Source organism: Gymnogyps californianus, chromosome 2, assembly GCF_018139145.2.
Source record: "Gymnogyps californianus isolate 813 chromosome 2, ASM1813914v2, whole genome shotgun sequence".
NCBI classification, from domain to species: Eukaryota; Metazoa; Chordata; class Aves; order Accipitriformes; family Cathartidae; genus Gymnogyps; species Gymnogyps californianus.
Window position 1 is genome coordinate 4,364,482 of NC_059472.1, and position 14,521 is coordinate 4,379,002.

Here is a 14,521-nt window from a genome sequence, read left to right on the forward strand (position 1 = left end):
TTTTAGCAGTATAACACTTGAATTCATAATCCTAGTGTAAATCTAAGTGTTTGCCGTGTTAACCTTTATGCATTTTTATTGCTAAAACATTGTGACCATGAAGTATTTGAGATGACTACAGGCTTCACGTGGTCTTATCGTTGCTGGAGCATCTGATCTCTAGTATGTGGTGTAACTGAAGTAATGCCACACAGGTTTGCGGGAGTACTTTAAAGGCTTCATTGGGTTGGTGGAAATCGGTAAGGGTTGCTGTTCTGCTGTTTCTTGTTTGGCTGGTTGGTTTTTTTGGGATGGCTTTTTCAAAACCAGGTTTGTATGACAAGTTTATATAAATTAGTGTTCTCTTACAAACTAGGTAAAATTAAGGTATATTAAATAGCATCCTACAGTTTTTTGCTGGTTTAGCCTTTGGAGAGATCCCATTCTGAACAATTAAAATGGGGAGCAGAACAACAGCAGTGGTGCTTGATCTGCTTGAAGAGTATATATATCTTGATGACATCCTCTTCAGCCTTCCTCCAGGCATTGCATACTGTTAACTGAACATCCATGCCATAAGTAAAGGTCTGCACATGCCACCAAGGAGGACAGTTCTGCAGATGTAACATGAGCTCACAGATAACAGTATCTCCAAAACCCACAGATCGGGATTCGTCCTCCCTCTTAACATACTTCTTCTGAATTCATACTAAACAGAAAAAACTGGTAGAATTCTATAGATTTGTCAGTTTCATTTTTCTGTCTTTGTATGTATATAGGCTTTATGCTCTTAAAGATAGGGCCTTTTTCCTGTTAAACAGACAAAAAATATTCTCATTTCTCTCATTTAACTATATTAACAACAATAATAATAAAAGTAATAATTGAGCAAACACAAAAGACTTCTAGGAAAACTATTCAATTGCCTTGTGGCAGTGCGCTTAATTACCATTAGATTATCTCTTGTGTCTCTTCCATTTAATATTTGTTCAGGCTTTTTCTTTAGGAGGTTATGCAGCTTGTGCTGAACGTCTTGCAAAATTCTTATCTAATCTTTGCACGAGCGTTAGTTCATGCATTGATCTAATGCCATCTCAATGAGAATAGTCAAGAAAAATTAAAGGTGATAAGAAAAGTTCTCATTAGTATTCTGGGAGTAGAAATTGAATCTGCCCTTTTTTTTTTTTTCCCCCTTAGACTTACTGAAATTTAAAGAAGAATATGTGCAGACAGGTTTCTGAAAAAAGCAAGATAAAATTAATTCCTTCTATCAATTTATTACCTTTGCTATCCATAATAGGACACTGCTCAATCTAATTAGACGACAAGATTATGCTTGTAGGCTTCCTGAAGCTTATAATCTCTTTGTATACCTTCCAAAATTCAAACACAAAAATAAATAGGTATATATAATATGTATGCAGTGCTTTATGATAATCAAGTGCAGCTATTGATTTTGATGAGAGGATGTTGTGTCTGATTTTGTGAACACTGCTCTGAGTCACTTGTGGACACTGGAGGGAGATATTTTTTCTATGTTTTCATCTCGTTTCTTAGGCAGATGAAGGAATTTTTATCCCACTCCTTAAGCTGTGTAATGTAGTGAATCTGAAAGACTTGAGACTCCACGTTACTGTACCAAGGAACTTCAGAAACCACCACCACCCCCCGCCCCCGCAGTAGATCAGCAAGGGAGAGTCTTTGTTGTCTGAAATGTGAGGTGGAAGGAATATATGTAATTTACTCTACCTTTATGAAATATCTGTGTTTGTCCATCTCTTCTGGACTGGGACGTGCAAAAAAACCCCCCTTTGTTCTGCTTGTCACACTAACAAAGTTATGCACTCAAGTAGGCAACTGTCTGCTTGCAGCATTATGGTGAAAATGTCTCACTTTTGTGTTGCAAATAAGCTGAGAATTTTCCCAATGCTTATTTTTAATTCCAAATTGTTGGAATGGGGATTGTTTTTAAAATTTTCTTAGTCAAATTCTGGTGCCTGTAGTTGCAGAGTCAAACTGGGAAAACGTGAGTGGAATTTGTGAAAGCTCACAAGCCAGAGGGCAAGAGGAAAGAAACTCCAAACTTTAAATGTTTGGGTAATGTTGCTTATTTATTTATGGAATAGTAGTTACTTGAGGCTAGCAGCATTTTAAAATATGTTTGCGTGAAACTGAAGATGTTCTTGACCTGTTTAGTTTAACAAATGAAGTACTTCAATACTGGGATCTACAAGGCAATGGGCTGTGAAGATAAATGAATACATATTTGATCATGATATATTAGTAGCCTCAAATTAGCATAGTTTCTGCAAGGGGAAGTTTTATGTGTCAGGATTAAAAAAATACTTTGCTACAGCCTGTTCTTTTTGGTGTCTGAATACCTCAAGGAATAGATGGATCACAGTTCTTAAAAATCCTGGTGATGCAAAATGGTTGAAATGTTTCAAACAATTGAATGCGTAGTTAAAAAAAAAAGTTTAATTAAATATAAGTGAACTAGCCAATGGATATTTGGTTTGGGTGGAGGTAAGGCAGGCTAGCTAATGGATTTTGTGAACAGGTGTGTTAGCTTTTTAGGTGAAGTAACTTGGCCTATACATGAAGGTGAATTCTCAGAAAAAGGATAGGAGAATGAAATGAAAGCTTGTATTTAAAGTACAATTAAAATTCATTAAACCTCAGTATGGATAATATAAACAAGAGGTAAATGGATTGTAGTTTCTTTTAACATTATACATTTCTGGAATATGGGCATCCATATAAGAACTTGCGCTCACGTAGAATTTGCATCTTCAATTTGTTTCTTACTTTTCAAATATCCTCATGTGGACCTGTGGACAAGGAGTACTGTTCTGTTGTTTGCCATCTGTGTGTACTGCAGAGGTCATTTACGGTAATAACATGGGAGCCTGAAAACTACATTCCTGATTTAAGTGCTCTGAACTTGGGTCTGACAGTTTTAATGCAGGACAGGTTTCATATCCTTACTGATGAACCGAAGTTCTAATTTAATTTTCTGTTTAAGTTACTGTGTTGTGCCATTTATGAAGGCGTCTAGATGGTAGTTCTGATGTAAACAAAACCTTGGTTATAGAAGATTTTCTCTTAGAGAAATACTATACTATTACTAACAGGTACGGTTCTGCAGCAGAATGAAGAGTAATTGTAAATGGACACTAGTTGAGATAAGATACTACTCAAAATCTCTGCATTTTTTTTTCTTGTTTCCAGAAGTACCCTTGCCAGGGAAACTTCTTCCCACTTTGGCACTTGATGATACTGAGCAGTACAGGCTGGTTAGAAATGCCCAGCCTTCTGGCTTGCCAGATTTCTTGAAAATGCCTCCAGGCCTTGTAATGACTTTGAGTACAAGAGAGATCAAGCTTCTGCAGAGAGTCCAGTGAAGGGCCTGGAGCATCTCTCCTGTAAGGAAAGGCTGAGAGAGCTGGGACTGTTCAGCCTGGAGAAGAGAAGGCTCAGGGGGGATCTTATAAATGTATATAAATACCTTAAGGGCGGAGGCAAAGAGGATAATGCCAGGCTCTTTTCAGTGGTGCCCAGTGCCAGGACCAGAGGCAGTGGGCACAAACTGAAACACAGGAGGTTCCCTCTGAACATCAGGAAATACTTTTTTTACTATGAGGGTGGCTGAGCACTGGCACAGGTTGCCCAGGGAGGTTGTGCAGTCTCCATCCTTGGAGATACTCAAAAGCCGTCTGGACACAGTCCTTGGCAAGTGGCTCTAGGTGGCCCTGCTTGAGCAGGGGGTTGGACCAGATGACCTCCAGAGGTTCCTTCCCCATGTGATTTTGGGTGATTCAGATGGGAGAACTCTTCAGTCGCGTCATAACATTAGGCAGTGTTTTACACCTGATGCTGAAGAATAGGACCTTAAATTCCCCCTGCAGAAAATATTTCTGCAATGCCTTCTTTGCCAAGTCTTTCAGATGAATGGAATATATCTGCCATATCTTATAAATAAATAGATAACATGATCATTTCATTTTATTTAGGTTGGAAAAGACCTTTAAGATCATCGAATCCAACTGTTGACCTAGCACTGCCAAGTCCACCACTAAACCATGTCCCTAAGCACCACATCTACATGTCTGTTAAATACCTCCAGGGATGGTGACTCAACCACTTCCCTGGGCAGCCTGTTCCAATGCTTGCCAACCCTTTTGGTGAAGAAATTTTTCCTAGTATCCAATCTAAACCTCCCCTGGTGCAACTTGAGGCCGTTTTGTCTCTTCCTATCATTTTTCACTTGGGAGAAGAGACCGACACCCACCTCACTACAACCTCCTTTCAGGTAGTTGTAGAGAGTGATAAGGTCTCCCCTGAGGCTCCTTTTCTCCAGGCTAAACAACCCCAGTTCCCTCAGCCACTCCTCGTAAGACTTGTTCTCTAGACCCTTCCCCAGCTTCTTTGCCCTTCTTTGGACACACTCCAGCACCTCCATGTCTTTCTTGTAGTGAGGGTCCCAAAACGGAACACAGTATTCGAGGTGCGGTCTCACCAGTGCCGAGTACAGGGGGATGATCACTGCCCTCGTCCTGCTGGCCACACTCTTTCTGATACAAGCCAGGATGCCATTGGCCTTCTTGGCCTCCTGGGCACACTGCTGGCTCATCTTCAGCCAGCTGTTGACCAACACCCCCAGGTCCTTTTCCGCCAGGCGGCTTTCCAGCCACTCTTCCCCAAGCCTGTAGTGTTCCATGGAGGAGTTGTGACCCAAGTGCAGGACCCGGCACTTAGCCTTGTTGAAGCTCATAGCATTGGCCTCAGCCCATTGATCTGTATCCATGATATGTACTGTAGATACACATGATATGTGTGGTCATATAACTGACAGTTCTCTCTAATTTATACATGGTTGGTTGTAAATGATTTCATAAATTAGAAGATGTTTCATTCGTTAGAGCAATGACTGTTTACTTGGCTAACACATAGGACTCTCTGCACTTAGGGACCTTCATGGTTTTGAATGAAAATACAGAGTCAAAACATCTTGACTTCCTGGAAGATGCATCTCTCTCTGTTTATATCACAGCCATTGTAATTACCAGATGTATAGAGTCTGTGGTTTTGTGGGGGCTTTTTTTTTAACCTTTAATCAGATAACTCTCTGTAAATGTTACCAGAAAAACTGAAATAGAACACTGTTTCACATGAGAAGGTGTTTTTTTTTTAATTGTAAGCATAATGAAGAAAAAGACAATTATTAATTCTACATATTTTGTGTATTACTACCGTGGGAATACAGGACTCTTTCCATATGTGTATACAAATAGCAAATTACATGATGCTGAAGGACAATTATTTCTTTTAGTATTTGTAGGAGTTGAATTGAGAATATTTAAAAGCTTATTGTTTTGTCATGTTGAATATCTGTATGAGTTCAAATGCAAGAAGCTTTCTCCTGGTGTTACAGCTATTTTAATAATTCATATTCTCACTCTTGCACAGTTTATTGTATTTCTTCTTTCACATCTTTCAATAACAAATTAAAATTTTTCATGCACTTCATAACTAGGAAGGTCTTATGTATTTGTTGCTTTGTAGTCTAGGGCTGGATCCAGCTGTCACATTGGTGGTGAGAGAATGCTGTGGTGCATGCTCATGTGTTACTGGGAGGATGCTGACTGGAGAGGACCTGCAGCTGTTGCATCTGCTGCTGTACTTCCTTTTAAATTATGAATTTCATAGTGGAAGCAGTTTGAAAGGGTTTTTCTTACAACTTGTCATCACTCAAAAAAAACATTTTATGAAGTGTATTGCTTTCGTAATGTATAATCTCCTCTTTGATCTGCAAGTCAGTCGTGGATTTTTGTGATATTTCAGGACTTTCTGCAACTTTAGGATTTTAGGCTTTAGGATCTCAATAGCAAGATTATGATTTCATAAGATAGAGGATAACATGAGCCGTTAAAGAAAAGTTGTACTTCTGTAGAGACATGTTACTGGTAAAAAACCGCCTGTTGCACAGAAGACAGGATTTGCAGAATTAAGTTCTTCAGCACTAGTTCTGTTCTTTCTTATTGTCTTTTTTTTGTTAGTAACTGTATAAATTACTTACACCAATGTGGTGAAAGTATTACCTAAAAAGTAGGCTTTCTCCCTGCATCGATGTTAGTAAATAAAATAAGTCCAGGACACGTGATGAAGCTTTGACCCACCATAGTCCATCTTGTTGAATACTTAGCATGCTCTGTGGTACAGCTTTTGCACATGCCACTTTACTACTCTTCTAGACTGTGCCCGAGCACAGCTGGGGGACGATGCATGCCAGCAGTGGTCCAGATATGCTGTTTTGGCCTAACCATCCTCTTCAGGATGATCATTTGGCCATAGCATTTGGCCTCCTGCAGGTCAGAGCACACTCCTTGTCCTGTTTTATTTCCTACTGTAGATGGTAACCATCTAGTTTCACTCTTGTTTCTTCTTCTTGCTACTCCAAACATTATTTTAAGTCAGTATGTAGTATGATTTTCACATACTACTCTTTTTACTTACTGCTATTTTTATTTTCACAGTAATGCAGGGACATTTGTCTGTTTTATGTGCATGATTAGATGCACCTACAAAATTAAAAACTGTTGACCAAGATGGTTCAAGAATACAGCATGCGTTCACATGTCTTGAATGCAGGTGCAACCGTCTGCTCAGCCTCCTGTGAAGATTTTGATTATATTTAATACAACATAGGTAATATTGGTGTAGATAAGGAATTTTTTAATCAAGTTCATTGCAGTCAAAATGGTTTTCTTACAAAAGTGCAGCTCATTTCTGGAGAATGTGAACATAACTTCTGTTTTATCTTCATGCACTGTAAATAGTCATTCCAAAAAATTAAACTTAAGACGTATTTATTCTAAAGTTGTTTGGGCAGTATTTTAGTCTGTATTGGCACTGCATTGATCTTTCTGTGATGCGTACCTACTTCTTTTGCTGTAGGTGAAAAATGACTATATGTTAGAAATAGCAGATCAAGTGGACCAGGAAATTGCTTTGAAACTAGGTTGCCTTGAAATCCGGTAAGCTGATAATTTCATTTATTATTCAGCATGTTTCTGACACAATATATACATTAATTTTGAAACTGCTCATAGTTCATCAATTTCTGACCAGTATAGTTGAATAAAACATAAGAGTTTTTTTGCTACAAAGTAGTTTGAAGAAAAACTGAATAGACTGTATTGTAACCAATTTCTAGTGATTTTTAAATTAATATTTATTTTTAAATTTTAATTAATTACATCTTGATACTTGATTCACTTTTGGGTGAATTCTTTGTCTGAATAATTCAAAGGCCTGTAGAGTACAGTGAAGTATACTTAAAGAAAAAATGCATCTGTGGTGTTATTTAGCAAATAGTCTTGTCATTGTGCATATATAAATCCTACAGCTAAATAATGTAATTAAAGATAAACGCTGCTACCTTTCCTCTCTGCATTTACTCAATTTTTTAACGTGCTATTTTCAAATGATTAAATCTTAAGGATTCTTTTGGGTGGTTTTGGTGTTCTTGTCAACTATATAGACAGCTGGAAAATAAAGATTAATTTATCAGATTAAGAGATCCTTGAGAGAGTTCCCAGCACAGCTTTTTAAATGCATGTTTTGGTTTTTGCAAATTCATGGAGGATTTCCAGCCTGAAGCATTTGCTTTAGTTATGCTGTTGTCTCGCACAGGGAGATCAGGGAAAAAGTAAAATTGATAAAAAATTAATGGCAAATGTAAACTTGTTAGCAGAGAATAAAAGTGTCCTTTTAACAGTACTTTCCAAAATAAAACAAAATTTAGGCTTTTGAAATTTCCTAGGTATCGTAGGAGAACCTGATATCTTTGCTATAAGTTTTGCCGGTAGCCCCAGAGAAAACAAAAATTCTTTGTGTAACTGCAAACTCCTTACGCACTTACAAAGTTGTTGGTGCCTTATTTCAAAACATGTAATGAGTATAATAAACCATGATTATTTTGTCAGCTAAGTCCTGCTTTCTGTGGTTCTCATGCTGTGGCTCTTTAGAGCATTTTCATGAGATATTCCTAGTAGATTACTACTAAGACTGTCTTAACATAAGCATTACTCGTCCACTTTCTTAGTGAAAACAATGGTCCTAGCCCTCTCCCAACAACAGCTACTCATTCTTTATTTATTAATTTATTTTTTAATGTGAACATGTCTGGATTGAAACTGTTAGTTTTCATCATTCCCTGCTTCCTCTGGTTCTCCCTGTTACATGCACAGACATGAGTGCTGTTACAAAGGAGGGAGATACTGTTGGAGGTAGAAGGGAGCTGCTGAAGGGCAGTTAGATCACTTCTTTTGGTAGCAGTGTAGTTAAGCTGGTTTAAAGCGGTTCTGAAAATGTAATACTACTATAGTCCTGCGTAATGTTCCATACCTGAAATTATTTTGTAAAATAAAAGTCTGATCTGTTGAGGTAGGAGAATAATGTACTAATATTTATATTTGAATTCATTCTGCCAATGTTTTCTAATGGTACGTCTCTGAAAGATTTGACTACATTGATGTAGTTTTAGGCTGGATCATCCAATAATTGTCGTTTTCAAATATCTTTCCTGACTTCAGGAGATCCTACGGCGAGATGAGAGGCAATGCATTAGAAAAGAAGTCCAACTATGAAGTGTTAGAGTAAGTATTGTGTTCTAGCTTGAGTTTTGAACTGTTTCTTAATCAGGAACATTAAATTCAATTCAACAACAGAATGTTTCTGTTGTAATTTTGTATTCCATGAAGTCTGTTGTGATCTTCAAGTGCTTTAATATAAGAAAAGGATGATGAAACCTATCAAGGTATAGAAGTAGGAAGAGCACCTTTAACTCTGTCCAGGGAAACAGGATTGGAGTTGTTTAAACTTGATCAGGAGGCTTATTATGATTTCTTGCAATTTTGCTAATGTTTATGGGTTCATCAAGTCTAGTTCTAAGGTGATTTTGTTTCTAAGTGTTTTTGCGTGCACAGTTGCATTCTTCAGTTGTGACACATCTATGGTAAAGTTTGAGTTACTTGAAAATGTTTGTGGTATTGTTTTTTCTTCTGTTTGCTCAGTATGTGGATTTCCTGAATTGTGACCTTGCAATTAGCAAGCTTGTTATTTATCCATGGATCACAAATTTTAAGAAAACCGAGAAGCATCCTTATACTGAAAGTATTTTGGTTACTTAATCATGTTTTACAGTAGAGGGCTTTAGTCCAAACAATCCAAAGTCCTTTAGAAGCTTCAGGGATTGAAAACTGGTTTTATTTGTATTAATTTAGTGGAACAAGTTTCATACATACATACACCAATGATCTGCTCTTCACTACTAATTATCTTTGTGAAAAGATGCTGTACAGTTTAACATAAAATTAGGATAAAAGTTTGGTGTGGCAGTGAAGTCTCTTTTTTATTTGTTTTTAATAAAACACATGTGCTAACTTTTAGAGGTGTGAAATTAGAGAATTTGGAAGACAAGATTTTTCACAATAATGAAAAAGTTCACAAGGATTTTTGAGGAAATTGTATGATTTTAATAGGTAAAGATAACTTTAATGAATTGCCTGCTTATTTATATAGTGCCTGCTATTTATATAGTGCTCTTCTATCTGTGCAGAATTTTTAAAGCTTTGTTTTTGTTTGAATTAGGGGTTTTTTTGAAGAACTTTAGTTTTCTGTCGGTAGCCACTAGTAGAAGTATCCTGGTTGAGGAAACGCATAACAAAATGAGAAAGGACTAAGAAGGATGAACGGGATGAGCAGATAGACAAGGCTAAAAGGTGATATAAAAAAGATTTGAAAGTACTGTGAGTTACAGTGTTTGCAGTTTACCCAAGTTCCAGTAAGAACTTGAGAAGGGTATTTTTAAGTCAGTTATTTGGCAACTCATAAGCTACAAACATTAGTAATTAGGTTAACAACTTTGGAAACAATGAGACAGATGAAACAAGGGTCATAACAGATGAGACGAAGTATTAATTAATAATTGTAACAGATGAGAGTTCCTGGAGGACTCAGTATGGGGCTGCTTCCAGTTTAACAGTGACTTATTTCTTTCAGTGCATGTGTTTTCCAAGCAGTAACTGTTTTGGTAGGAAATAACTTAATTGCTGCTGTGAAAGACAATGCGAAACAAAACCTTGATAAGCAAAATCTAACAGCTTAATGCCGTGCAAAATTGGAAATGTAGAATTGTTCACTTCAAGATTATTCTTAATTTTTTTTTTTTGAGAAGCAAAATGTGTTTTGTATGGGATTTAGCTGGGAGAGATGAAGGATAAAAGCACCTTAAAGTGGCTATAGATAATTATAAGCTAGTAAGAGTCTGCAAAAAGCAAGAGCGATCCCCAAAATGTACTCATTCAATCTTACCATCTTAATAGCCTATAAAAGTTTATCTACACAAGTAATATTTATTTCTCAAGTGAGGCTTTTTGTTTGTTTGTTTGGGGGGGTGCTAGTTTTAGTACATCATGAGGCACTTAACCAGCTGAGTGCAATTTTTAAATGGCACTTTTTTGCATTTGGTGTGATTGCTTCTTGCCTGTCTTTGTCAGATGTCTATTTGATGTATCTTTGATCAGATTTTCATACAAGACCAAATCTGGATGGGAAATGGTAGATAGAATCAAACTGTTAAGTCGCCTTTAATAGTTGGGCCTTCATGTAATGAAAGAAGAATTTTTTCATAATAAAAGTGAAGCCTGTTAGCATAGAACGGGGATAATTACAAGTACAAAAATGGGAGCTATATGAGGGAACAGCTGCAGCCACAATTTTGTAAAAAGCATGTTAAAGTCTATTATGTTAATCTAACATTACTTTTTTGTTTTAACTTCAATTGAGATGAAAAATAGAAATAAAGATATATGTTGCCTAAAGCTGCTTATTATATGACAAGCAGTATCATCTATCCGTAGTTGGTATTTTATTAATCCTATTGAAGTTTATACATAAAAAAATAAATTTACATTTAAGCCCACAAGTAGGATGGAGTAGATGAGGTTAAATACAAAGCTGTAGTAGAACTGGATCTCGCTGCTAATTATCTCTTACTGGCAATCAGAAAACAGATGTCTGAGTTCTTAATCTGGAGGACTGAGTTGGTGTGTATCCCGAGTTGGCCATTTTACCCCCACGCAGTGCAGCTGAGGAGGGAAGGGAAGGAGTTTGTAGGGTTGTGTATTTAAAACTGTATGTTCCAATTTCCAATACTTATTCTCTTATTTATAGGTACCCATAGTTTGTTGTTGACCATGGCATTAAATCTGTATGCTTCTTATGTTAAATTCTCCTCCACTAAATAAATTTCCCGTCTCGGTTAAACACAGGATATGCTTTATTAACAAATTTTATTAAGAGTTATGTTTTGTTGTACTCTGCATAAGAATTTCTTCTGAATTTGTTACATTCAGATCTGTACAAAAGGCTACTCTACAACTCTTCAATAATTAATTGAATCAGATTGTCGCAGCCATGTGCTGCAGTACTGTTAAGATGAGTAATACTGGAGTGATGTAGGGTGCTTCATTTTTGAAAACACCATTTCTCTCTCAAATGCTTAATGTTAAACTAATATATTCCTTGTCAAAATGTCTTTGCATGTTATTTAGATGGTAATAGTGTGTTAGATTTATTTAACTGTGTGGGATGATAAACGGCATATAATTTGCATTTGAGAAGAAATGCATCAAAGGAATTAACATTTATGAAAGTTTTATAATCTTTCAGCTTACTGTCATTGCACAGATGGCAGTGTTTGCTGCTGCGCATGAACGTTTCGCTACTCTTAGTTGAGGATGTTTTTAGTATGTTTTGTGAAATTGTATACTACTTGTCTTGAGAGAGCTTTAAAAATACCCTGTTTTATTATTTTGAGTAAGCTTTCTATATTGACTTTAATGTTGGCTTTCTTCTTGTGCCGTTAGGTAGCAGTAAATGTATACTGTGTATCTCAGGCTCGCTAACGGCTTTTCTTTTCTTTTCTTTTCTTTGCCAAATGTAAGAATTCCAGATGTATTTCTGTTTATGTTCAAAGCATGCAGTCATGGAAAGCTTTCTTTCATACTCATTTCAGAAGCAGATAAGGATGTTTGTTTAAAAGAGACTGTAACCTCTTAAATTTAAAGGGAAAAAAGTCAGTAACACCTTTGAGAGGCAAGGATATAAGTCCTTTTCCTATTTACATTTTTCTTTTAGTTTTTCCTTTTTCTTATGCAAATTTTCTGCTAATATTATACAACCAGTTCACAGTTATGCAACATTTGTTATACTTGGCTGTACAATGATCTTCTTCTGCACTAGCATGTCTCCGGCAACTTCTCAGGCATCTTTCTTGAAGCTAATGTTTAGTTGTAGTGATACATACACACATCAGACATAAGCTAGGTGCAGCACATCTGAGCTACAAAAATATTTAATCCTTATGGCTCTGGGTTTCAAACCAGGGCTGCAACCCTATTTATAAGTGTGAAAGTGAGCTTGATGTAAATCAGTTTGCAGAATCTGAGCTCACGGACAGAATTAGGATCCTGATTTACAGGTGCAAAAAGTGAGATTACTTGCAAGAAAAAGCTGGGAATTTTAACATCAGATGCTGAATATGAGGAAAAAGTGACAGTAGAAATTAAAAAAAACTCTAGTTATAGTGCTGCAAAATATTGCGCAATGTTTTTTATATTAATGCTGTGTGTGTTTTTGTTTCAGGAAAGATGTTGGTTTAAGACGTTTTTTTCCGAAGAGTTTACTAGATTCAGTGAAGGTAATTATAGTTGCAGTCAATTGTATACTACTTTAAAAAAAAAGTCAGAAATCTGAAAATTGCATTATCATTTTCACTGTATAGTCATAAGGGAATTGCTGTGCAGTTGCCCTGTCTTCGTGAAAAAATATCAGAGCTGTCTATCAGATTGGTAGGATATAAATCCCTGTAGTACAGGTGTGCAACTGGCAGAACTAAGATAGTAGTGATTTACATGGCATTGCTGAGCTACTGTGAGAGAGGTACACCTCTACCTCTCAAACCTTGTGGACAAAAGTTCAAAACAAGTCCTCATATCCTCTAGTATCAAATAACTTTTTTTCTTTTTTTTTTTTTTTTCTCCCCCGCCCCGAGGAGTGAGACTTCTGGAGAAAGAGGAGGGGGCCATGTAAGAAAACAGCATATTTTTAGTGGCAACTCGATAAACCATATTCTGCCTTCCTTGCTCAAGACTGTATCCAACTCATTCAAGGAAGATTTCCAGTAATTTCCACTTATGTTAATCCTAGTTAAGACTATAAAAGTTAGTTGAATCTCGCTTCCATTGAAGTCTGTATGTTCCCAGAGTAAAAAATGCAAATTTTTCTCAACATGTTTTGAAAAGGGGGATTAAGAAAGGTCACCAAGTATTTTTATAGCTATAGCCGTCTTGATATGATATGTCTTGGTGAAATATCTCTTACCATTCATACATGAAAGTATAAATCATAAATTGGTATTTTAGAGCTGGTTTTGGTAAGCAGTGATGGTTTTATAGAAATAATAGAATTCAACTTCAGATTTAGAAAGTTTCTACATTGTGGTTTAAATGGATAAACAGAAAAGGTCTGTCATGAAGGGGTTTTGTTTCAAAAGACTTTTGAAAATCAGAAGCTAATGAAGTCAAGTGGATTTAAGTAATCCCTCTGCATTTTAATTTAAGCAATTATCTGAAACTGTATTCTCTGCTAACGGGAGAAATTGTGGTGAAAGGCTCCAGACGTAAAAGAATGAATAACTGTCTCAAAAATGATATTACGGAGCCAGAAAACTGACCAACAAAGAAAACTGCTCTTTAGAAATCGTGAAATGGAGAGAATAGCAGAAAGAAGTAGCAAGAATTGCCAGAAGGTGAAGCTGAGTAGAACCTTGCAAAGACATGAAAAAATGTTGAACATATGAAGAGAAAAAACAAGGGAAGGAAAAACAGGTCTGCTTTTTAGTGAAAACTAAATCCCTATTAAAAATAATCTGGGATTGGTTCAAATGATTAAATGACTCTTTCACTTTGTGAAGACCAGTGGTTTTGATCTGGCAGGCAAAGGAGAGCTCCTGATGGCCGTGAAATATGAAATTAATTATTTCTCTCTATTAGTGAGGTAATGCTTAGAGTGTAGTGCAGTGGTAATCAAATTTGTTGATGTTACACGTTTAGGAGATGCCAGCTATATAGAGGATATCACTCTGTATAGGAAGACCAGAAGGCTGGAAAAATGAAAATCAAAATATTTAACGGTGCAAAGTATGAGGTGATATACAGGGGTTTAAAAACAGAAAGTTCAGCTTTGTTTGGGAAGCTCATTAAATAAATAAAAAAGAAGTCAGGATTTTAAAGACATCTGTATATTAGCGGTTCACAGAGTGTCTGTAAGACATAATGTTGTAAAAGAAAGCAAGTGCTGTCCTAGGAGGCGTGTAGGGAGGTTTCTCCAGGAGGAAACATTGAAGTCATTGGACAATGCACTATATCTCATACGTGCTGCAAAAAGTTCTGTTTATCCATGTTCAAGAAAGAAT

General features: G+C 36.5%; 1 protein-coding gene across 6 annotated transcripts in view; it reads left to right on the plus strand.

The window, feature by feature from the left end:
- The window catches only part of PTK2 (protein tyrosine kinase 2), a 167,148-nt gene that overhangs the window by 62,908 nt on the left and 89,719 nt on the right, over positions 1–14,521 (plus strand). For all 6 annotated transcript variants that reach the window (XM_050891983.1, XM_050891979.1, XM_050891982.1 and 3 more), the window contains exons 5-7: positions 6,937–7,016; positions 8,577–8,639; positions 12,691–12,745. In XM_050891983.1, coding sequence (XP_050747940.1) covers positions 6,937–7,016; positions 8,577–8,639; positions 12,691–12,745 — 198 coding nt within the window. The remainder of the gene's footprint in view (positions 1–6,936; positions 7,017–8,576; positions 8,640–12,690; positions 12,746–14,521) is intronic.